The sequence below is a fragment of the Centroberyx affinis genome, unplaced genomic scaffold (genome assembly GCF_046629955.1).
Source record: "Centroberyx affinis isolate AG114_WGS23_722 - 3 ecotype Tasmania unplaced genomic scaffold, CSIRO-AGI_Caff_v1 ptg001338l_1, whole genome shotgun sequence".
NCBI classification, from domain to species: domain Eukaryota; kingdom Metazoa; phylum Chordata; class Actinopteri; order Beryciformes; family Berycidae; genus Centroberyx; species Centroberyx affinis.
The window spans coordinates 166,577-192,652 of NW_027279835.1; the positions used below are offsets into that span (position 1 = coordinate 166,577).

Below are 26,076 nucleotides of genomic sequence, written 5' to 3' on the forward strand. Positions count from 1 at the left end.
ATGGAGCAGCTCCTGACTTCCCATCTTGTTATAACCCATCACAGGTCTTATTTTTCTGCTTTTCTGGCTTCGGAAGCAAATTGCTCGAGCTCAGAAGAACTGATTGCATGTAGGGTTCAAGTGATAATTTTTGACACTATTCGGTATCTTTAAATGCGACTCGATTTGATTTTCATGTCAAAACAACCCCCCAAATTAAAAGTAATCAGTGTTTCAGTGAGATTTATTCATGTCAGGGTGGAAGAGCCTCTGAAACAGCATTTAGACCATCATGGGACACTAAAACGCTCCACTGAAACCTGGGATGATGATAATAATATTCCTGCATACTTGTGTATCTGATCAAAATGTTGCATTACAGGCCTTTCCATAGACGACCAGTGTAGTATTGATCAATTCTACAATAAATATGTAATCAATCAAACTGCATTATATCTATCATATCAGAGGTGGGCGACACTGATTGCACCAAATCTGATTTTTAATAAAAGGCCTATAATTATATGGTCCTAGGGTATTTCTTTTTCAGTCCCGCTGCCTTCAGGTGGTGATTGGCAGCAGCTGCTCCTGTGCAGGGTTTTCAACCCTCAACCCGTGACACTTCCCGCCTCGGCTCCACGCGGAGCGACACCGCCGAGATGAACCTTTGCCCGCCGACTTTGGCGAGAGCGGAGATAATCTTATCGCCGGGTCTGCTTTTGTCAAACCCGGCCCGGTTTTAAAGTCTCACGAGGTAAAATGTGTCAGCCTGGGTCACGAGGGAGCCTATAGAGCTGGGTCTCTCTCTCTCTCTGTGTGTGTGTGTGTGTGTATGTGTGTCAGACTCCATTGTAACTGAGCCGCTTTCGAGTGTGTGTGGCTGTGCAGTAGCATCGGAGGGGCAGATCTCATATAACCGAAGCATCTCCGAAACCATCAGAGAATTTAAAGCTAGGTGAGATATTAATGTGAAAATACAGCTGTCTTATCAGCTTCAATCACAAAGTGGGGCTGCAACAGAGAAGGGCGTCCCACCCCTGCTAATTGAAACACTGTAGATTCACTCTATTTGCCCTGGTGTCAAGTATGGACTCTTCTCTGCACACAGAAACTCACGACAAAATCCAAAACTATGACTCTGACCCAGATAAGCAGTCAGAAAATGTAATCGCAGACCGCCAGTGTGCAGTTTACTGATTTCTGGGTAATGAAGTCCTCCAAATTCGAACAGTTACCTCTCGCTGCCATGTGGGGCCGCCAACGTGCAAAATCGCCTACTGCAGCTTTAAATTGACAGTGCTTCACATGAACAAACGCCCCCTCTTCTCTCGACCCGCTGTACGCAGTAGTCTCAGTGCCTTTGTGATGGAGAAGGCTCGTCAGTGAAGCTGTCTCTGAAGAGGCCTCGAAGGAGAAAAAGGCTTTAATGCATCAGACGCTATACAGACTGGAGAGCGGTGGGGTTTTTTTTAAGTTGTAGCCTTGGATGCAGTGCAATACACGCATCATTCAGGTTATATCACAGAAATCACTGTTTCACACACCTATATGCACACAAACATGCATTTACTCTATGCCAAACATGTAACATGTCACACTACATGATCTGTCTAGCAAGGGACCCACATTAGGGGCCACAAACCCCCATTTAATAAGATTTTGGTTGCTGATTTAGTATTGAATTTTAGAACTGTCTGCACTAGGGCTGGGAGATAATTCAGTATTATCGTTTATCGTCTTTCAGTGGAATCATATGGTGATGATATGAAGATATTTTGATATCGTGACACATTTCTGCTGTCTAAATTGATGATGACAAGCAAATTTTACTTAAAAGCTCTCATAAAATGAGGTATGGTAGGAATATTATTTGAATATTTCTGTTTTGTTTGACATCACACCTAACATTACCATTTGGTTCAATGAGATGAAAATTAATTTGATTATTTAACATGATTTTGCATACATGAACCATATCGTGATATATATTGATATTGAGAAAAATCCTTATGATTATCATGATATTGATTTCAACCATATCGTCCAGCCCTAGTCTGCACTGTATGTAAGGAGATAACAGTGGGGAGAGTGAAACCTATTATTAAAATAGTCATTCTCATACATTCTCTCACTGGGATCATTTCTAGTGAATTCAATTCTAGTGAAATGAAACTATTTTGCTGGAACCCCCTCAAGGACCCCCTGGAAAACCCTCAAGGACCCCTGGGGGACCCCAAACCCCCACTTTGAGAACCACTGATGTTAAGGGCTAGATTCTGCAATTTTGGACTCAGACAACAGATGCCAGTATTTCTCCATACATGCATTGAGTTCTAAATACAAGCAAGACACATCAGGTGCAGTACATAAAAAAAGCATGAAAAGTATTTAGACAGGGATTTGAATAGCAAGGACACTTTGCATTTCTGTGGATTGAAAACATGCTGATGCTGTCTGTGGCTGTGACCATGAAGTAGCAAGTTAGTTCTGAAAGGCAGCTTTAGAGGTAATGGCTCTGTAATATGAGCTGGAATGAAAATTATCTAACATACTTTAAGAGACGATGTGATGAAAAGATTAGATAAGATTTAAATGATCCCACTAGGGAAATTGGGTCGTTGCAGTAGCAAAGACATTCTTAGGATACAGTAATGTAAAGTGGAATACAGCAAATGAGGGTTTTATGAAGATGTGAACCTGACAATTTCAACACTTTGACATGTTGAGTTGAAATATATTAATGAAAAGGAGAAGAAAAGGTAGTTTAAAGATTACAATATTATGGGGATGTGTAGAAAAACTGCAGTAGAACTTAGTAAGACAAGAAAAAAATGAATGCAGAATATGTACAATATTCAAATATACCAAAAATATGAAATATATGCGGCATGAAATACTGTAGGTGGTAAAGTTCTATTCTATTCTATTCTATTCTATTATACTGTTGAATGTGTTAATTGTTAAGATTTGTATGTGTATATTTTACAAAATATTCACTATTACCAGATAGTCATAGTACTACATATTTATTACCAGATATTTATATTCCCCAATGAAATGCTTGCTTGCTAATCACATGACAGTTGTAAACAAAGTAGAAACTTCAACTGCGTCAAGCTACCAGAGTTAGCTACAGTAAAACGGGAAAATAGTCGGTTGGGCCTTCAAAATAAAAGCATCCGTTTTGAAAATATAAACGAAATATAAAGTATTGGGATGCACGGAACCACAACTTTTCAGAAAAAAAAAATTGGCTTTGGGTTTCGCTTTTCTATTTTGCATAGACCGTAAAAAATACAACACGTTTGTCATAAGGGCTTTCTTTCGAAAGTTATGACCGGAAACCATACTTTTTTTTCTGGCTAGCTTGACAGTAGTAGAAACGTCCGCATTTGTATTTCAGAAAATATGAATTGCTGCAGGTCGGTTTTTATCGTAGCATAGTCACATTGACAGTCAGGGTTTTCTAGAATGAATCATTGTCAAAAAAGCTAAAGGTAAGTAAATAAACTATGAACTTGGCTGAACAGGCTGAAACTCAAAATGGGAACCAACTAGCTAGGCTACAAGGTTTTCCTGCATATATATTAACTTCAAAATGTGTGACAGGAGCTTTAGTTCACTAAACCATAAACTATGGCAAAGTCTCTGATCTTTTACCGCCAAAACTTCCAAATCCGATGATATTAATTACATTTCACGTGGAGTAACAACCGATGATGACTGACAAAATATATTATTTGGTCAATGTGATAAATTATTAGATGTAGGTCACCAAACTATCAGCATAGAGGGAACATTGGTCCTGCATGCTCCCTGATATGATTTTATTTTGATATATAGCTTCCAAATACTTTGCTGGAGATTCTTGCTTCGTCTTTGCTCTCCATTATAATGATAAAAACTAGATTAAAAACAAATTTGGACTCAATTAGACTAAGGTATGGTAAGTGTAAGGCATGGTGTAGGCAAAAGGCATCTCTTTTGTCCAATATTGACCAAAGTTTATTGAAATATACAGCCCTAAAATCCTAAATTCTTTCATTGTCTAGGCAGGCTAGGTCCTCTGACACAATAGCCTACTTCCCATCCAAAGGTTGTGTGCAAGGAAACTCAGGGGGAGAGAGTGGCAGTTTGACAGGTTTATTCAATCTGCAGGCTGGGAGCTCAAAAATACTCAAAATATGGACGATTACACTGTTTTATAGTGTTGAATATTCATGAATATGTAAATGCAGATAGAATATAATAAAGCTATTGGACAAAAGGTATAAGGTCATATGATCAAGACTGAACAACCAATGATAATTATAGTTGTAGCACTGTAAGGAGATGCATAGTAAGAGGTGACAACAAGTTATTATTTTGTCAAGGACACTTGGTCAGTGTTTTCTATGAGGTCTGGGCCTTTGCACATTCCAGACTCACAGTTCTATGAGAAACACACAAGATGTTACTTGAGAGTTTACTCTTATAATGGTGAAGCAGATTCAGTATCTTGAGTTTCAGGCACTTAAGGTGTAAATATGGGTCAAAGGTTCGATATTAAGTGAGCATATAGGTACTTTTCCTTTTCTTCCTGGACAGCTGCAAACTAAAAACCTAAAAGTTATCAGTTTACTCTGTCTGGTTTATCCTGCAGTGTTTCCCCTCCCTGACAAAATGAAGTCCGCATGGCTCCCGTCCTGTTTGCTGCTGCTGTTCTCGGAGGCAAGCTGTGTCTCTCCTCTGGAAAACAGCAAGCCCAATTTTGTCCTGATGATGGTGGATGACCTGGGAATTGGGGACCTGGGCTGCTACGGCAACACAACCTTGAGGTAAAAAACTAGTTCACACTCCACAGTGTTTTCATGTGGCCTTGTGGAGCATATTTTGCAACACTGCTGTGGGTTACGGGGTTTATTCATTCAATTAAATGGAAAAAAAAACAACTAATTCTGGCATTGCAGCCTGCAGGCTATTAGATCCATAAAACTGGGAAGCAGTTGATTTCCATTGTTAGTGAATTCACATACAAGGCAACATTAAACACATTGTCCCCCACAAATGATGCAGTCCCCCTCTGGGCCAATCAGTAACTAACATGTAGTTTTGTGGTTGTTTATTGTGTGGGACAGGAATACTTGTAGGTGTATCCACAGGATAACTGTGGAGCTGTCATTCACTAGACTGGACCTGTTGCTGTGTATTTGATTTTACATTGTTTATTTAATCGTTCGCAGATTACAAGAAAGCATATAAAGAAGCACTGATTGTAGAAAAGTGTGCAGGGAAGGCCAAGGAAACCGTCAACACAGCTTATCATGTGGTTTTACAGCAGTCTTCCAATAAATCAGATAATGAAAACGCCTTTTGGGGGGAAAGCTGTTTTGTCAAGAAAGTAGAAATGGCTGAAAATCTAATACGACATACATAGGTGGTCCTGGAGGCAAATTTGTAGAGCAATGATAGCTGGATATGCGCACCAAATTTCATGTCATTCAGACTTGCAGTGTGGGAGAGATGACTGGTCATTAAAATTGGAATTTGTCCTCCATAGTCCTCTGATTTCACTGTGGGAGACAAAAAGACATCTCTCTATTGTTGGGTGGTGATATTGCTCATATTAGTTGTGTGTGCAGGATCTCGAACTTTGACGGTTTCTGGTGCTATTCACAAGTGTTTCCCTCAGAATTGTGTTCTTCTCAGGGAGGAAAAGCCTCTGAAACAGCATTAAGACCATCATAGGACACTAAAACAGTGGTAGGGGGAAGTTTACTATGCACCATATAAGCAGAATACACTACAAAGCACTTTGAAATTAGAATTTATTGTCCTGCTCAATGATTTTAAAGCAACGATATCTCACATTTTCTATGTTGTTTGTGATTGCTTTGTATAATGTATGTCCTTGTGTGCTGGAATATGTGAATTGTATTGTGTACTTTCTCTGTCATTTCTATGAATGTTTTTTGTTCTCAGGTGTCTGTTGAAAAAGAGATTTCAGTGAGGCTACCTGATTACATGATTGATTGATTGATTGATTGATTGATTGATTGATTGACTGATTCATGACATCCCTACGTTATTGAGTTGTGATGTTACAGAGTATCTGCAGGTCCTTAAAAAGTCTGAAAGGATCTAAATTTAAGGCCTTAAAATGTATTCAAATGTCTTAAATAGTTATTAGAGGTTTTACTTTTTTCACCATACAACAGAGTTTCATAGAGTTTAATCTTATAATAGTGAAGCGGCCTCAGTATTCTTGAGTTTTAGCCACTTGAGGTGTAAATATGGGTCAAAGGTTCCATATTAAGTGAGCATAGAGAAATGTTGCTTAGTATAGGTACTTTTCCATTTCTTCCTCAACAATACAATATGCCAGACATGCTGGAGATCATGTCCTTAAACATTTAATTTCCTGGTGTCCTTCTTCTTATTCTGCTCATTTATAGTTTCAGAACTTTCATTAGCTCTGTTAAATTGAAAGTGGGCTGCTTTTGACAGATTTTTGTTTCTTTATTTTGGATGATGAATTGGTCTTAGATTGAATTCCCGACAGCATTAAAAAGGCCTTAAAAAGTCTTAAATTTGGCTTTCTGAAAACCTGCAGATACCCCTGTGTTAGAGCGGTGCCCGTGATTAATTGTGTTTGCAGGACCCCCAATATCGACCGCCTGGCCCAGGGAGGGGTGAGGCTGACGCACCACATCGCCGCGGCGCCCCTCTGCACTCCCAGCAGGGCGGCCTTCCTCACCGGACGATACCCGATACGATCAGGCCAGTTCGGACCCGCCGACTTAACTCTGCCCTCGGGAGCGTCGCACAAAAAAAAAAAAAAAAGAGCTTTACTGAGTGACACGGCGCTTAATGGTTTGACTGCGGTCGAGGTCAGCGGAGAGAAAAAAAAAAAAAGCGCTGAGTCCTCATCCTGCGATCGAACCGTTAAGCAGCCTCACGTGGGGCAAATGATTGCGTCCGTCCCCAAGGGTAGCTTACTTATTCGGTTTGTTATTTATTGAACGGAAGGTGTTTTGATGAGTGTTGCTTACGAACTACAGTGCCCTGCTTTTACCATTTAGAATGAACATCTACCCTCTGTCCGGATGCTGTATAGTCACAGATAAACTCAACAGACTGTCAGTTCATGCCAATGCCATTTGATAATAAGACACTTCAACTGCATTCTCACTACAAACTCCTACACAGCAAAAAAATCTCCATCTTAACAAGTCATTTAGTCTATTATCGAGTCCTAAAATTGTCATTTTCTTGAAGTAAGTGAAAAAAACTGCCAGTGGAGTTAGATAATTTCATTTGTTTCCAATGCAAATCAACTTGTTTCAAGCATTTTATAGAATCAAGTGTCATTTTCTTGATAGTAGTGCAGTGATTTTGCCTTATTCTGACTTGTTTGAAGATACTAACACTCATTTCTACAAAATTCCTCAAACAAATGAAACTGCATTGGAAACAAGTGGAGTTATCTCACCCCACTGGCAGAATTGTTCTCCTGGTTTAAGAAAAATAAGATTTGGAGGCTGAATATGAGACTAAGTGACTTGTTAAGATGGCTGTTTTTTGTAGTGTAGTCCCTCTATGGACAGTTGCTACACTGGAAACAATGTTTTTGTCTTTGTATATTGTGAATTCATGTACATCCACCTGTCCACTTCTTGTACTGCATGTGAGGTACCATCCAATGACTATTGCACTGTTCACATGACCGTGTCACAAGACTTTCTACTTTTTCCTGCTGAACAGGTATGGCTGGTCATGGTGGACTTGGCGTCTATATATTCTCTGCGGCGTCTGGAGGTCTTCCCAGTCAAGAGGTTACCTTTGCCAAGATTGCCAAACAACAAGGCTATGAGACTGCTCTGATAGGTGCACTCCAATTATCCTTCATCATAGAAGTCATAGAGTGCGGGTCTCACGCTGATGGCAGTACATGATTGCCTGCATGAAGGCCTTCATTTCACATATTTTCACATATTCTGTGCTTAACTCCAATTTTCATCTGTATTTATAGACTGAGTGGACAAAATGTTAGACCTGCTCTTTCCGTGAAATAGGTTGAGCAGGTGAAGCCATGTAAAAGCAGTCAGGGGAGATGTAGATGATGCTGAGGAGACGGGTTAAAGAGGGGTGTTAGTCTCTTGACAAGCAAGACATGGATGGTGCAAAAATGGGGTGTAACTCAACAGTAGGAAGGAATTAGGGCTGGACAATAATTCAATATTATTGTTTATCGTCTTTCAGTGGGATTATATTGTGATGATATGGTGATTTTGGGATATCAAGACAGAATTTTGCTGTCTAAACTGATGAGAACAAGCACATTTTATTTAGAAACTCAGACAGGAATGGTAAGAATATTATGTGAAAATTTCAGTTTAGTTTGACATCACACCAAACATTACCATTTGGTTCAATATGATGAACATTAATTTGATTATTTAACATGATTTCGCTTATGTGAGCCATACCGTCATATATATCGATATCGAAAAAAATCCTTATGATTCTCGTGATATTGATTTCAACCATATCGTCCAGCCCAGCTAGAAGGAATTCCATTTTGTACACTAAGTGTATTTTTAAAATCTTTTCTGCACTGTCATCAATGGCATTTAATTGCTATAGCTGCATTAGACAGCTTCGCATTTGGCGACCCCAAATGGCAGATATGTTTGTTTTTTTGAATGTTTGTTTGTTTGTTAGAATATTTAAATTAGCCCTCTCTCACACCTGCACTCTGGGTTGCCAGGTTTCTGACATTGGTACGTTTTGGCGCTCTCTCAGCAGGCTAGTTACATTCCCTTTAAGAGAAGCACTTGCCTTTAATCAAGAGATTTTAAATTGTACAGGTCTAAAGAGAAACATAGCACAGTTCAAGTAGACCTAAAAGCCTATTTCCAATTATATGATAGCCTTTTGTTAATTAGCATATTATATGGTCTTGCATCATTGCATTGTTCATTCATTAATCTGTTTTTATTTAATTTGATGTCAATATCAGGTGCTATAATTTCAAAGTAGCTTGAGGCCTAAGAGGTTCCCTTCATTGAAATACATTAACAGGCTAATGAAGCTGTTGTCTTTATAGTGGGTATTAAATCAAATAATACGCACTATAAGCCTAATCAAAAACTCCCAGTGGCCGCCACCTTTTCTCCAGCACAGACATCATAGTAGAAAAGATCCTGCGTCGCAAGTCAGAATCCTGATGGAGATGTTGGGGAACACTTTTGAGGGAACTCTGCCCCGGGACGCGTAGCTGCTCCAGAGGCGCCTAGCAAGAGCTCCGGTCCGACCCGGACAATTTTGCGGATAAATCCCCACTACCTCAACTCTGAATACCAGCCCTAGAGCGAATCTACAGCATTTTGATTAGTAGGGATGGGACGCTCTTCTCCGTTGCAGCCCCAATTTCTTCTTTAGACTGATAAGACAAGTGTATTTTTACATCAAACTCTTGCCTTGTACAGCTTTAAACAAAGGGAACACAATAATGCATTCAGCTCTCAAGGGGTTTTTGTCACTCTGTTTTCAAGGCTTTGATTTTCTTTTTTCGTATCAAATAATTATTCTTTTGGGCGGGTTTTTTTCAGGAAAATGGCACCTGGGACTTAATTGTGAGAGCAGCGATGATCACTGCCACCACCCCAGCACGCACGGCTTCGACCACTTCTACGGCATCTCGCTGACCAACGTGCGGGACTGCCAGCCGGGCCACGGCACCGTGTTTCAGGTCCACAAGTACATACCGTACAGTACGGTGGGCGTGGGCCTGGTCACCGCGGCCTTACTGCATTACAAGGGCGTGGTCACCGTTCGCAAAGGGCCGGTTCTGAGCGTGGCGCTGCTGGCCGCGGGTGTTTTTGCGGCGTTGGTCACGACTTACCCTAACTTCAATTGCGTGCTCATGAGGAACCACAGCGTTGTGGAGCAGCCGTTCGTTTCCGAGAACCTGACGCAGAGGATGACCCGCGAAGCCGTGGACTTCTTAGAAAGGTGCGTTTTGTTCTTCCTGACCCCGCATATTGTCAAATGAATTGTGTATAGTGATGATTTATGAGAATGCTTTATAGGGAAGGCATTTTTAGACACATGAACAAAAGGTTTATCTGAATCATAGGGCCATTTCGACCTCCAAGGTCTTGTCAGTGAATCACTCTCCTTTATTATTTTTTATTTGACCTGAAATGTCAATTTACAAAAAGTCATCGTGCACCGGACGTATTTTTGCACTGTTCATTTAACAGTGTTTTATATTTCTCCAGGAACTCAGCGAGGCCTTTCCTGCTCTTCTTCTCCTTCCTCCAAGTGCATACAGCCATGTTCGCATCGGCGCCTTTTAGAGGGTCGAGCCGTCACGGTATCTATGGAGACGCTGTCCATGAGGTGGACTGGAGCGTAGGTAAGTGGAAGCTGCTTTATTTAATTAATTTGTTTTATTCTCAAAGGAGACAAGGGAGCCTGCCTTCTTTCATTTATTTCCACACTGCTTTACTGTAGCAAATGCATACACTGTGACTCGTGTGACCTAAGATTAGCTTGTTGTCGCAGTGTCAGTTAAGAGGATCCTAATATCAAGCAATAAATAGACATAGATTGATTGCAGTGCATAAACTGCCACATTCAGGAATTGAATCCGTATACAGAGGAAATGATCATGCTGTGGACTGCAGCAGGTGGTCTTGCTCCAGGTCAGTAGAACATTTCCATTTTTTTACTGCATATAGCGCTATAGGAGTTGATGAATGGCCAGTCCAGCAAAAATGGCTTCCATAGGGACGCAGTTACCACCACTTTCTTACTTTGATTTTAAATCTGCACTCGGCAGTTTCGCACATTGGCGGCCCCAAATGGCAGCGAGAGGTAACTGTTAGAATTTTGAGGACTTCATTACCCCAAAATCTAAATGTCCTCTTCTTAGTGAGTGGTGGGGCGGAGATGGTGAAGAGGTTCAGCCATCTTTGGTGAGTCCAGCTTTCTCTGGACAGAGCGCTCACTCACTGCTGTTTAGGAGTTTAGGAGTGTTTCCCGCCATACCCTAACCTGCCGCGCCAGATGGTTTGTTACAAAGAGCCATCTGGGAAGTCGTCCTTGGAAACTGTTTGGAAAAGGGCAGGCACTTTCAAAAAATACTTGGCAGGTGACTGGATGTCTATCACCGTCTATCACGGGCTAACTTCAACCAATCAGATCAACGAACCATATTGACGTAGTAGGACAGCGCCAAAGAGCGAAAGAGCGAAAACATCTTTTCCATCCAGAAAAGCCTTCAGTGCCGTTCTTTGCTCTTCTTTCAATGAAGAAATACTCTTCAGTTCAGAAATAACTGATGTTATAGCAGCATCTACGCTAGCCTCTTTAGGAGCCGCCATTGTTGTGAACGAACAGTCGCTTCTTGCTGTCGTCACACCTAAACCACGCCCCCAGCTGCCCTCATAGGGCGCTGATTGGTCCGAACTACTGTGGTTCGGCCACAAACGCATAACTTGAAGCCTGGCAAGATGGATTCTCGCGTGATCGTGACCTTGCGAATCCAGCTGCCTCCCAAGGTAAGCCATACCCAACACCAGAATTTCATTTGGGCAAATAGAGTGAATCTACAGCATGTCTTTTACAGGATGTCTTTTACTTCTCTGCTGCAGCCCCACTATGATTTGGCTGATAAGATGGCTGTATTTCCACATAAAAATCGAGTGCAGCTTTGAGAACCCAGTCTAGTAATCAATCTTCAAACGTATTTTATAAAGACAAAATACATCCAGGTAAGATTATTTCATTCTGTGTCCTGGCTTCACCTCTTCAAGTAGTCATTTTGCCCACGGGGCTGAAGTTGAATCCTGAATGCCGGTGGTGACAGCTGATTCCAAGAGGCTGACAGCTCCGGAATCTCTATGGAGGTGTATCAGCCAAATTGCAAAAAAGGTTCTACTGAAGTGAAATATCACTTTAAATCTCATTTTTTCTTCTTTGTTTTTTTTTTTTAAGCACATCAGGCAGTCCTTATTACAGGCATTTGAAAAAAAAACGACCACATCGCTGCACAGTCTCAAGGACGGCCGCAGCACGACATGAAACCACAGTGGACTGAATGCGGGGGGCTGTTTTCCTAATGAACGTGTAATTACCCCAATTATTTTTGCTTGAGGAGCACTGTGTCAGCACGAAGGGGGAGGGGGAGGGGGAATCATTGTGTTGTGTTTTCACTCACCGGATGGGAAATTCTTCTTCCTTTCCTTCCCGGCTCTTCTTTCTTTTCTCAGCAGCTCTCAGTCAGACATGGGGAGTCGTGTCTTTGACCCCCCTCTGCGCTCCTTACTCTTGGCTGCCTGAATGTCATCTAGGAATTGAAGCTCATTCTGCTGTCGCACTTATTCTAAGACAATTAAACACAGATAAGAGCATTGGCCCAATGGCGAAACTGTAAAAGTAAATGACATTTCACTGTGGCCCTGGGGGACACGAGAGACTCATCATGTCTGGAATATTATGTATTGTTCAAAGCTTTGCAATTATAGTGTCCAACCGTCCTTGTTTTTGGCCTTCACAATCCTAATTTGTGAAGTTGTATGGGTTTGAAAATGGAGTTTTTGTTCTGAAACAGAGTACAGGGCAGAAAGTGACTTTTGAAAGCCAGAAATCTCAGCAGTTTTGTGCTTTAGAGACAAATATGATGGAAGTTGTTATTACTAAATCACAGGGATGGGACGATATATCAAAATTCAATATATCGCGATACAATAATGTGACGATACTTATCGTGGGGCAGAAAAATGAATCGCGATATTAGCTCCATTTTATTCTGCTGTAGTAATCACAAATGAGACGGCTTGACCATCACAATTTCACAAGCTCTCCATCCAAATTATATTATTTGCACTTTGTACTGACATTTTTAAATTGTTTAGGCCCACATTCTAGCAGCCAAGTATCGTGATTGTATTGAATCGTGAATCCTGTATCGCGTATCGAACCGTATCGTGAGATAAGCGTATCGTCCCATCCCTACTTAATAGTAATTAATTTGAAAATCAGTTTTAATCACTCTCTTCAAACCTGAAGGCATTATTCATCCTTCCAAATTCGGCAATACAAGGTGAACCCCAGGCCCTGTGCAGCTCAGTGGGCGACAAGTGCCTGCGATCCTGCCGCCCACACTGTCTGTGGTTAAAAAAAAACATCTGCTGTACCGTTCATTATTTATAGGTCACCTCAGCTCTATCCTCTCTGATCTCAGGTCGGATCATGCAGACGTTGGACAGGCTGAGGCTGAGAGAAAACACGCTGGTGTACCTGACCTCAGACCAGGGCGCCCACCTGGAGGAAATCTCTGCCAAAGGGGAGGTCCACGGGGGATGGAACGGCATATATAAAGGTACGGCGTGACAAGACGTCGCCCGGGACCCTCTGCTGAAATTCACTTTTACATCTCAGGCTGGCATTCGCAATGGTGATGCAGAGATCTCGGAATGGAAAGGTTTATCCCGAAGAAAAGCAGCAGCAAACTCCTAGTCTATGTTTTAAGACTGGCTGCCAGACAAAGGTTCATACAGCCCTGTCAATACACACTCAGATTTCATGTAATCCTCCTGTATGGACAGAGCAGATCTGATTGAAAGCCAGTGCTGAGAGCTTTGTAAGCCAGCCACTATTTGCTATGCTCTTTTATCTCAGCATGTGGCAAGTCATTCCTTTAGTTACCAACCCACCAACCTTTCAAGACAACACTGAGTTATGAATGCTATATGAAAACTGTTTTTCTGCCTTTGTGTGGGTTTTTTGTACTTTATACACTCTCTTGTTTGAGCAGCAGGGAAGTCCACAAACTGGGAGGGAGGGATCCGGGTCCCGGGGATTCTCAGCTGGCCCGGGAAATTCCCCGGCGGCGGGCAGGTAGACGAGCCCACCAGCAACATGGACCTGTTTCCTACTGTGGTGCAGCTAACCGGAGCAGAACTCCCAGAGGACAGGTGAGCCGGCACCGCAGCTTCCACACGTGTCAGTCAAAACAACTGCGGTTTGAAATCTAGGTCAAGGCAAAGAAAGCCAAACGGATTCTCTGGATGTTTTTTAATCACACAATGCGCTCGCAGTGAGTGTGAACCGGGGTCGTGTGCGCATATGAAGAAAGGTTTTTCGAGATGGTATTAAGATTATCCAACGCCTTTGATCACCCGCTTTGATCAGCCAGTGCGATTCAGTGTAATGAGCAGTTGTTTCCAAGCGTGTGTGTCGGAGAGTTTAATTTACTGTTGACTTTGTGTCTCCTGTTCTTTAGAGAGATAGATGGCCATGACCTCACAGCTTTGCTGCAGGGAAGAGTGGAGAGGTCAAACCATGAGTTTCTCTTTCATTACTGCAATGCCTACTTGAACGCTGTCAGATGGCACCCGCAAAATAGTAAGTCTTAGCAATCGTCCTAATTAGTTTCACACTCATCCTAATTAGTTTCACACAAGATCAACAAGATCTATTGTATGAACTGTGTAAATATCAGCTAATAACTTGCCAGAGTTTTAATTGTTGAAGCTACAATATACAATTGTTTGACATTACAGTAACAGGATATATTCTACATTATCAGTCTGTGTCTGTCTGTGTTCTTGTGTGCTCCCTGTTTGCCTGAAATTGGCTTTTCAATGGTTTGGGGTATATACCATTTGCTGTGGGTGTGGCCAGCATTGAGCTGGTTGTGGCTATCAAGGTGAGGCTAGCGGCCACAGAGCAGAGAAGTCACAGCAACAGCAACAGCAACAACAACAATGGAGGAAAGCAGGAAGAAACGAGAGAACAGTGAAGCTATGTTTGGCAGACAAGAAGCATTCAAAAACACAGTAAACATCAGCATCGCTTTTTTTTTAAATTGACGATTACCTGCGTTCACTGTCTGCTTCTTCAATGCCTATGGTGGCTTTACGTCTCCTGAGTGACAAGTGTTTTAGAACGGGAACTTGACCAACTGAGGGGGAGAAGGGCGGGACTAACGATACACTTCCCGCCTCAAGGCAACAAGCTGCATATTGTAGCTTTACAGGCAGTTTTCTATGCATTTCACCAGGTAGCAGTGTGTGGAAAGCCTTTTACTTCACGCCCAACTTCTACCCGGAGAATGCGACGGCCTGCTTCCACACGCACGTCTGCTTCTGCACGCCGGACGCCGTGACCTACCACGACCCGCCGCTGCTCTTTGAGCTCTCCAGCGACCCTTCAGAGACCACGCCGCTGACCCCCGCCACCGAGCCGGCCTTTCACTCCGTCCTGGCGGCGATGCGAGAGGCCGCGGAGCAGCACCGGAGCTCGGTGAAGCCCGTGGAGAACCAGATGTCCGTATGGAACGTGCTGTGGAAGCCCTGGCTGCAGCCCTGCTGCTCCTCGCTGGCCCAGCTCTGCAGATGCCAGCAGGACGACCAGGGCAACCTTGGGGCCACTACAGAGGAAGAGCTCAGTGGTTAACCATTGTTGACTGTAACCACATGGTCACACTGCGGGCAACTCAGTTGATGGGTCACTTTTCTGACTGATTGTGGGCGGGGTGAGAGGCTCTGATTGAATCTATGTATGTAGTGATAGATATGACCAAGGAAAATAAGCTATGTATATATACAAATTATGTCTTTTCTGCTGTTTCAGTATTGCCTATCATAGAGTTACATCGTTTTGATGAGTTGACATAGCTAGCTAGCAAACGCTAATTAGGTAGCATCGAAAACAAACAGAAAAAAAACTCAATAAAATAACTTAAGAGCTTACCATCGACCCCAACAATATTATAGGGCAGTGGTTCCCAACCCAGTCCTCAAGGACCCCCTGTCCTGCAAGTTTTTATTCCATCTTTACTCTTGCACACCTGATCCCAATGGGGCCTACACACTTTCATGCTGCTCTGTTCAGGTAGATCTGTCTCTACCAATCAGCATTAAGACCTTAACTGGATCAGGTGCGCAAGAGTAGAGCTGGAACCAATACTTGCAGGAAAAGGGGTCCTTGAGGACTGGGTTGGGAAACACTGTTATAGGGAAACAAGGACATGCAGGAATCTGATTGGTTGTTGACTGGGAAAATTCCAGCTGTGGTTTTTTTTTTTTTAGGCTTTTCTCAGTCTACAAGTTTGTTGTCCATCCATGCATTGGCCAAGTTTCCCTGGTCGCTCAGCTCTATAGGAAATGAATGGACTTCCAGTGACTTGTTGATCGTGTTGCTCGCAGTCTGAACGCACGGTAAGCGAGATCGAGCTGCCTTCTGACCTCATTGTGTGATTGTTTGTATGATTAAGAAGTGTTTCGTCTGGGATTCTCAGTAGTACATACAGTATGTTTAACTTGAGCTGACCACAAAACAATGGGAACATAAACCTAAAATGACATGAAGGGTTTATAACACGGTGTACGCATATATTTGTAATTTTTTGAATTGGTATGCTTTGTTGTCTTTTGGTGTGCTCAGTTAGAAGGTATAACTGTCTGAAATACCTAAGATGAACATTAGGTGCATTGAGCATTTATGGTTTACTGCAGAATCTAGTGGCTGGTACAAAGAGAAAGACAAGATCCTTTGCTTTCATTCAATCACGGCCACTTGCATATTGTGTTACACTGCACTACTAATTCAAAATTCAAGTATGCAAATCAGTATATTTGGAAATTGTTGAATTGAATGTCAGTTGAAGGGGTTAAATAGATGGAAGGCACATATACTTTATCTGCTGTCTGTGAAGTTAGTCCTTGGGTTTTTCTTGTTCAATAAAAAAACCCACTTTTATACTAATAGCTTTTCGCTACAGTAAACTGACTTGAAAAGTTTCCTGTTTACTGTATGACTCAGATGATGTGCAGAAACTACTCATAAGAACAACAAATCTTGTTGACAACAAATCTCGCTGAAAGTGTCTTGACAACTGTCAAACACCGTCAGTTCTGTTGGAACTGCCGTGTTCAAATAGAGCGCATTTCTAAATGTAATTCTTTCATCCGTCTCATTAGAAGTAACAGAGCTATATTCACTCCATGGATAGGCTTACATGTGTTTTCTTTTGGCAGTGCAACGTGTGCCCTGTCAAGTGGGCTACATTTTCCTCTGTTTTATTGCTTTCACCGTCCCTTTCTTTTGTTGTCACACAGCGTTCTGCTACAGAGGTGAACAATTTCTTTTGTACCTTTTGTAAGTGCATAGCAGGATGCTGGAGAGCAGACTCCCTCAATAGCCTTGTTGCAATAAGAGGTTTCATTTTGGAACATTGCTACACTCGTAAATGAAAAACACTCTGACCCAGTACAGCGTCTTAGAGGACACTCTGTAAAACTTTGTTTCCACTGTAGTTCCTGATTCAGTCAGTCAGATGACCTATCTTCGCAAAGCCAGCTCAACATTTCATCTTTTTGATTGTGAGGCAAGTACTGCAGTACTGTCCACACATTTATCACCATTATTCTTGAATACTGTACTACTTTCAGCTCCATTGGTTCTAAAGCATGATGCAAGATCAATCTGGCACGTACCTTACTGTGGCTTTCTGAGCAGATTTAAAAGTCTAGACTACTGTACAGCATCTACGCCTAATCCTGTCACAGCGGTGGTGATTTGTGAGCGATATCCTCCGAGTGGTTGTTATAAATCAAATTTGCAGTGGCACTGCATTTAATCGCAGCAGCGCCGTGGCTGTAATCATATCAGATGATCAGCGGTAGTGAATTGGCTGCTGACTCGGTGCTGATAGAGACCAGCTGTTTATCTCCCTCCCCCCGACCTGAGTGTTTAGGTTTGGCTCGCGGTGCACAGCGCTGACCTCTCCACCAGCAACCCAGATGCTGGCGAGAAGAGGAACACCGGCCGTATATCACAGCCATGCCAACGTACTACACATGCACCTCACCGATCCAAAGCAGGGCAGAGCTGTCAGAGTTTGAAGCTGCACTAGGCGATCAGCCTTAAACGCAACGTGGTGCTGGAACAGAGAAGGGTGTCCAATCCCCACTGATTGAGACGTAGATTCGCACTGTTTGCCCAAAAGGAATTCTGGTGTCGGGTATGGACACATCTCCACACACAGGAACTGACGAATCACAACTTAAGAGTGAAATCCAAACTGCCCTAAACAGCAGTGAGTGATTGCTCTGTCCAAAGAAAGCTGTTAGATCTTTTGTCTCTTTGGTTTCCTTTGGTATAAAGCATCACAGAGCGGCTGGGTTGCAGTTTACTGATGCCACATTACAGGAATTCTGGGTATTGGAAGTTCAAAGCTCCCACTGCCGAGATAGGTGGAGGTGATTTTTCAACACCATGTTTTACATCATGTCCAATTCATTGTTGAAAAGCTTCAATCAACTCAAGATGTCAACCTACACTAACTGGGTGCAGCAAATTTGCCCGACATGTAAATTGAACTCAAGAACACGAATACAAATTAACGTTCGTTAATAAATGTTTACCTTCACCGCATTTTCCGTGGATTTGCACATGCTTGAAGGAAGAGGTAACACATTGCAGGTGTGTGCACTTCTGCGGTACGGTATAGTGAAGTCAGCAGCTGAATAATTACAGAAACAAATGGGCTCCTTTAGCTGGCCCGCTTCCAGAGAGTAGTCCCCTCTGGTGTGCCATTATTGAGACAGAATTTTCCAAGAAGAGGAGCCTAAACAATGTATAAAACCACCGGCTGGGGAATGTCTAGCCCCAGGTGGAAGCTGTAAATTAAGGGGAGGCCTTAATTGAGCCTCATTATTAGAAACAGCAGGTGGGCTTGCGTAATACCAGTGGGGGAATAGTAGTGCGTACATTTGGAGGTGTATATGTATGCTGAAGTGATTTAGCATGTACATATCAGACACTTTCTCTACTTTACATAATATAAACAGTTTTGAAATCCATCCATCTTTGAATTCCAGAAATATGTTCAAAGTCTTATATACTGTAAGACTATACGAGCTAATGTACCGTAGTGAAGCATGCACAAAGGCCTTTTTTTTATGTTGTAATTGGTGCCATTCGAGCACTGAGAGCTCGACTATATGTGGGGATAGTGCAACATAATCAGTTTGCCTTTGCCTCTTTCCTGGCACCACCGTCTCGGTGAAGGAGCGGGCCTGTACTGTATCCTCAGAAGATCCTCAGACTTTTTTTTCTCCCCGGGGAGGTGTAGCTCACACGGCGGTTCAGCCACCCCCCCCCCCCCCCGAAAAAAAACCGATCGGCAACCCCGCTCACGTCTCCCCGACGCCGGCGGAAAATCAAACGGTAACCCGGCAGCGAAAGGAACTGTCGAGGTTGAAACTTCAAAGGCGGGCCCCGCTCCGTCCGTGTCCTGGAGGAACCTTCCGACACCCATGACGGCTGTATGTACTTCCTGTGAAGTGCTGGTGTTTTTTTTTCTTTTTTCTTCTCTCTCTCTCTCTCTCTCTCTTCCCACCACCGCTTCCAGCTGAGGGAAATTAAATGTCTACCTTGGAAAATTGATGGAGAGTCCGTGTTCACACATGACTGCTTTTCATCATGTACGGCCGCTGTCACGTACAGGGAAGGAAAATGCCCAGAGTCTGTGTTGGGATGGTAGTCCGCTTATCTGATTGAAGCCCACCGCTTGCGCTTTCATGCTTTTTTTTTTTTTCATAAAGTCCTTAATCCTCTTAATAAAAGGAATCTTAAGGATGTGGGTAAACTGAAACGTAACACAGGTGATGTTCACATATGAGTGAATCAACAAAGTTTTTCAACAAAATCACTGCGTGAGAACACTTTAAATCAGTGATTCTCAACCTTTTTCATATCAAGGACCCCTAATTTAGTCCACATTAGAGCCACAGACCCCCATTTGATGAGATTTTGTCTCTCGAACCCAAATCTGAGAATATTTTAATTGTTGGATATGATTTTGTCCAGAATCCTATGACTATCTGTATTGTAGGTAGAGAGATAACAGAGAAACTATGATCAAAACAGTAATTCTTCTACATTCTCTAATTGCGTTAACTTCTTGTAAATGAAATAATGGTGAAGTTTAATAGTTCATCAATTTGCTGGGGACCCCCTGGAACCCCCTCAAGGACCTCTGGTGGTCCCTGGACCCCACATTGAGAACCACTGCTTTAAATCATGTCAATATTTGTATGACCACTTCAATAATTTTACCACACTGCTGCCCCTCACCATTTTGATGATGCGGTTATATGTCTTGTTACAGTACAACTTGTATTGAGAACATTTTGAGCAATTGGGTTAAATTTTATTTAGCTAATTAAGAAACAAAAACTAAAATCAGATGCATAAATACTGTAAAATCCACAAAATTCATAGTCTGTACATGCTTTTTGGCATTTAAATCACACTTTTTCTTTAAGTCCCAAGAATTTTTTTTTACGTTGGGAAACCAATCCTCAATGCATCCAGGCCTCTTTCTTCAGAAACCTCACTGTGTCATCGAAACCCTCTTGACATAACCACTGCATACGAGTAGCCGACGGAGGGAACAAGGCCTGGTTCAGCCGTATGATGTTCTCCATGGAAAACTAAGCAAATGAGAGAAAAGACAAAAAGGGGAAAGACACTGAAGATTTCCAATGATTGAGAGAGCGATGAACTGGGAAAAGCTGTTATTTGCACAGAGAGTAACATAAGCTAAGCCAAGGGGCAATGATTAACAGACATGTACATGTGCTGCAGAGGTTTTCATGTCACAGGCCCCCAAATAGACACACATTACAGCCAGGGTTAGTAGTACTTTTTTGATTTTGATACTTTTGTCATTTAGGGCTTTTTCACACCTATAGTTTGTTTGCTCTGGTCCGAATCAGTTGATGAGTTTGTAAACTTGTAGCGTTTTCCCCTTGGTTCGGTTTCTTTTCACACGGAGAAAAATCCAAGCGAATCAAAATGCATCACTACAAACCACGTGAGAACGTTCACTCCGCTTGTTGGTCAGATGTGTCTGGGGCGGGAGCAAGAAAGTAAATACAGGAAGAAGGTCCTGTGTTCTGGACTAGTGCACAAAACTGTACTGCCGAATGCACTTTGAGGAAACGTCTTGAAAATGCTATACCTGGCTATACCTGCTATACCTGCTATACCTGGCTATACCTGCTATACCTGCTATATCTGCTATACCTGCTATACCTGCTATACCTGCTATATCTGCTATACCTGCTATACCTGGCTATACCTGGCTATACCTGCTATACCTGCTATACCTGCTATACCTGCTATATCTGCTATACCTGCTATACCTGGCTATACCTGGCTATACCTGCTATACCTGCTATACCTGCTATACCTGCTATACCTGGCTATACCTGCTATACCTGCTATACCTGCTATACCTGCTATACCTGGCTATACCTGCTATACCTGCTATACCTGCTATACCTGCTATACCTGGCTATACCTGCTACACCTGCTATACCTGCTATATCTGCTATACCTGCTATATCTGCTGTATCTGCTATACCTGCTATACTTGCTATACCTGCTATACCTGCTGTATCTGCTATACCTGCTATACCTGCTATATCTGCTATACCTGCTATACCTGCTATACCAGATATTTTCCGCAATATCAAATATAATGTAATTATATTACAGTGAATGGTGATAATATCGCATAGTGCAATATTTTGGCAGGACAGAATCACGATATTGAATTTTGGATATCGCCCGAGCCTACCTCTGGTACCCCTTTAAGGAAACCTGAAAGACGCCGGACCCCACTTTGAGAACCACTGACATACTGTCTGGTAATTCTACTGATCCAGCTCTCACCATTACGTTCATCTTGGCCAGTCTGAGGTGGCTGCTGAAGCGCCCCCTGTGGACGGGGCACACGTCCTGCGGCCCGGCGAAGGGCGATACTGTAATGGTACGTCCGACCGGCAGGATAGGCAGGCAGTCGGTGAACCCTCCGTCGATCCATTTCTAATGAAACAAGAGCAGGTCCACAGAGGATTCTCATGGTTTAAAATGAGTCAGGTAGGGAAAAACGGAAAAGAAGTCCATGTTTACTCTATAGTACCTTAAGGGAGCACTCACTAGGGTGATTTGGGGGCTAAAATGCATTTGGGGAATTCAGCGAAAACCCAGAACAGAGCAGAACAGAACCTTCCCAAAAACATGAGTCAATGGAAAAGGACGATCTCAAAGGATTCGTGATCTGAGTGAATGCTGAATCCCTTTCTTTTCCTTCCAAAGAATGATTTCACCTCAGCCAGAAACATTTTGTAAGACGCTATGTGCATTCATCGTGCCACTGACAAAAGAAAAATGTTTGGACAGAAATAACACAAGGGTCATCGTAGGGCCAGTGCATCTTTCCAGCAGAGTGAATTAGCCCATTACCTGTCCTTGGAACTCCACCGGTCGAATTCCAGCGTAAACGGGCACGAAACTACTGGCCAGGAGCGCCTCGGGAAATAGCAAGAGAAGCAAAATGAGTCATGTCAGTAAACGGTCTTTGACCCGGAGCCCTACAGGACGATGTTTCTATAGCGTGAGGCAGCTTGATATCTCAAGGTTTCACCTCTTGCAACATCTATGAAAAAATCCTTCAACATATCAAGCAAAAGGAGACTCAGATATCACCATGGGGGCCTACAAACCGTACTTCTGGCGTTGCTTAGAGACATGTACAGATTTATAATACATGGATTCGCTTTCCGAGTGTCGTTTTTGAGTCAGACCAGTAAAAGCCCGACCCAGGCTGTAGACCCGAGGAAAACAAGGACGTAAACATTTAATGACCGTGTTTTTTACACTGAGAAGACAAGCTTTATGGGAAAGAAACTCGGATGTGGCGTGGCGTCGCGCTCGGCCGCGTACCTTTATGAGCTCGTCCCTCGAGGCGAACCTGGACACGATGCGGTTCTCGCCGCTTTTGGAGTGCGTTATTGAGACGTGGAGGCGGTCGTCGGCGAGGCTGTGGGCGTCGCTGGGCAGAATCTCCTCTATCCCCTCCCTAGAGAGTAGCCAGCCACAGATGCTCATTTGTCAATTTTTTTTAATAACGGCCCCGCTGGGTGCCATAAACGCGGGGCTTTTTACGGCGACATGTAATTATTACACAATCTGTTGGCCGGGCACCAAGGCGCGGCCGTGCAAATCGGATATTTTGCTATTACTACGATATAACGCGTGCTCAGTTCCCTCGCAGTTGTGTCCGGACGGTACTTACCGGAGGGTGAGCATGAAGTCGTAGCCCGGTGTCACGGCTCCAAACCGCTGCCGCCTCACGCTGTCTGCAAACTTGTAGGTGAATTCTTTGCAGTGCTGTCAGGGAACAAAACAACCTCATTGCAATTCCCCCTCGGCCCGTGACGGTTTATTGAATCACTGAGACTGCATTCTCACCTCAGGCTCACACCCAAATTGCTGCTCCTATTTCTTGGATGACTGTTCCATCTATTCTAGGATGTGTAACCCGTATCTGATAGGAATGTGAACTGACGGTGATGTTGGAAAGACGCATGAGTAAGTAGAAGGGGGTTCCAATAATCAATATTCATTTCCCTCCAAATTGTTTCCAACACATTTCCGTTACAGTATGTGCCTTCAAGTTTTGACTGTCTCCCCAAATACCAATGTCGTCCGTCTTTCTTTCCATTGTTGTATCTCTTTGGCCTCCATGCTAACGCTGCTCAGCCAAACTGCCGTGGCGCCAAAATGATGACTCATCACAAGAAATGACGTACGATTTACTTAGTGTCATGGCAACGCTGCCAAATTTCAATTTGAGCCTACATACATGGAGGTTGTGTGCCTCGGGATCTGATTTTGTACCAAAATGTGGTCTGGATCAGAATTGAAAAAATGTGACTCAATGCAGCTTTTTGCTGGTTATAAAACATCAGATCTGTGTCACATGTGAGGGGAAATAACAGAATTCATGTCAATGTACATTTCATGTGCATGGAATTCTAAGGTTCTATCTGACTTTTTTTTTTTTATTAAAATTGAGTTATCCACATATTCATGATCTTTGAATGTTACTGTATGCTTGTGTGGTGTTATTTAAAAAAAACAACAACATTTGGGTGTTAAATATTGCAAAAAATATAACATTTTTCCATCTGGCATGTCAAATCTTTGATGCTCAACATCTCAGAACCGCACTCCAGATAGAACCTTATAATTCCGAGCTCACGGTTTATAGAACTGTCAACACTATCAGAAGGAAATAATAGTGGTGAGAGTAAAACCTGTGATTACAATAGTCATTCTTACACATTCTCCATTTCCACTGATTTAAATTACAGTGAAATTAAACTATTCCTCATTTTGCTGGGGGAACCTCTTGAAACACCCTCGAGGACCCCCCCTGGGTGTTCCCCGGACCCCACGTTGAGAACCGCCGGTCTACTCTACGTAGTCACGCTCTACCTCTAATTTGTCTGGAGCCGTGATCATTACGGCAGCCACCAGGGCCCCAGCGGAGGCCCCGGCACAGGCCCTGAGGGACCCCAGCAGCCTCTCCCCGTGGCGGAGGAAGGCCCCTACGGCACCCAGTTGGTAGATGCCCAGGAAGCCGCACGCAGCGAAGGACAAGTTCAACACCACCATGCTCACCACCTGCACAGATAGAGCTGATTAACTGGGACCCATGGCACGACATTCATTAGTCAAATGTTATTAATTAGGGTTTGACTGATACAGGTTTTTCAAGACTAATACCAGTATTTTTGGGTTGAAGCTGATATTCAATATTTCTATATTTGACAATTGCAAGATTTCCCATATAATTTTATTCTTGTCAGGGTGGAAAAGCCTTTGAAACAGCATTTAGACAAACTAAAACTTTCCATTGAAACCCAGAATGATACTACTACTGTTCATACTACTACTAATGATAAAACATATTCATGCACACTCAATTCCACCATAAATGTGTAATCAAATAAACTGCATTATATCCATCATATCAGAGGAGGCAAACTTCAATAGCCTATATGTGATTTTTAATAAAAGGACGATGTATTGTCAAACCAGTATATGGGTCTAACTCTACTATCAGTGTCAATACACAAACATCTGTTTTGCAGAGAAGAAGTAATTGGAATTGCAGAACAAAAACTAACAAGACATCCTAAATATTGTATATCAGTTATTAAACATAGCCTAATGTACTAACCCACAGAAAAACAGAAATATGGCCATAAGAAGCTGTATACATCTGACATTTCAATATAAATAAATAGGAAAATCTATCCTGGCAAGCTATTTCAAAACTCAAGTTACTATATTTATGTATGATGTATCCTTGTATGAGCCCATATTTAAAATACTGGATAATATATCGTTAGAGAAAATTCCATGTCAAATGTATGTCTGTAAATACATGGGAAAGCATATAAAACATAGGTATATCCACGAGGGCATTTTTGTAATGTTTACATACTCGATACGCATATTTACATATATTGTTATACGCTACGATATGTTCATGTAGGCTATGTTATGCTATGTGGTTTCTACACATCAGGCTACATGTCAACACGTAACAAAGCCTTTATTACTTCGCGTGTGGGAACGTTGTGAAGGAATAGTGAGCTGAATAGGTTTTCTATGAACCTCAGGTATATGAACCTAACTTCATCATTTCAGACTTTCGTCAAAGCAAGGCTTGCTATGTGAAAATACAGGAAAACCTAGGCTAATAAAGTTGACCAAGAAGAGGACATACCGTGTTTAGAGGCTCAAAAGAGAAAACCTTAACGTGAATTCATTTTTTGACTGGTTGTGTAGTTAGAATAGGTACAGAGAATATATAGGAAAGAGGTAATTGGTTACTGCAAGCAAAACCTTCCTAAAAAAATGTATCGTTTTTGCTACAAAACCACAATACATCTCAGCACCATTCTTTGAGCACCGTTGTCAAGCCAGACATAGTAAACACTCCAACTTCCGCTTAATTTTTTCAAAATAAAAACTTCGACCTTCAGAAACTGCTGTTAGTTAAAATCACGGATGTCGCGGAGAGTAAGCACACCTAAACTCAATTTACCCACCTTTTTGTGTGCAGGATAAAGTTTACTTATACAGCTATTCTTTTTACTTTCCGAAAGTGTCCCATTGTACGCTTTTATTTTGATGGCAAAGTCACCATGCTTCCGCTATTATTCGCAATGT

At 42.5% G+C, this 26,076-nt stretch overlaps 2 protein-coding genes across 3 annotated transcripts; one reads left to right on the forward strand and one right to left on the reverse strand.

The window, feature by feature from the left end:
• The first annotated feature begins 3,350 nt into the window (after positions 1-3,350).
• sts (steroid sulfatase (microsomal), isozyme S) lies at positions 3,351-16,696 on the forward strand. The gene is made up of 10 exons (XM_071525797.1): positions 3,351-3,476; positions 4,622-4,796; positions 6,617-6,738; positions 7,723-7,845; positions 9,573-9,975; positions 10,245-10,381; positions 13,214-13,351; positions 13,787-13,946; positions 14,255-14,376; positions 15,035-16,696. The coding sequence occupies exons 2-10, from the start codon at positions 4,642-4,644 to the stop codon at positions 15,427-15,429; spliced, it is 1,755 nt and encodes a 584-aa protein (XP_071381898.1). The 5' UTR covers positions 3,351-3,476; positions 4,622-4,641; the 3' UTR covers positions 15,430-16,696.
• A 3,491-nt stretch (positions 16,697-20,187) lies between these two features.
• Positions 20,188-25,805, reverse strand: pnpla4 (patatin-like phospholipase domain containing 4). 2 transcript variants are annotated; one of them, XM_071525801.1, is made up of 7 exons: positions 25,631-25,805; positions 24,331-24,519; positions 23,126-23,220; positions 22,774-22,909; positions 22,294-22,359; positions 21,721-21,873; positions 20,188-20,474 (listed from the first exon to the last, which is right to left on the reverse strand). In XM_071525801.1, exons 2-7 carry the CDS (start codon positions 24,508-24,510, stop codon positions 20,343-20,345), a joined length of 762 nt encoding a protein of 253 aa, XP_071381902.1. In that variant the 5' UTR covers positions 24,511-24,519; positions 25,631-25,805; the 3' UTR covers positions 20,188-20,342. The 2 variants fall into 2 exon arrangements, with proteins under 2 accessions (XP_071381902.1, XP_071381903.1); XM_071525802.1 differs by lacking the exons at positions 24,331-24,519; positions 25,631-25,805 and adding an exon at positions 23,302-24,322.
• Between the last annotated feature and the right edge of the window lie 271 nt (positions 25,806-26,076).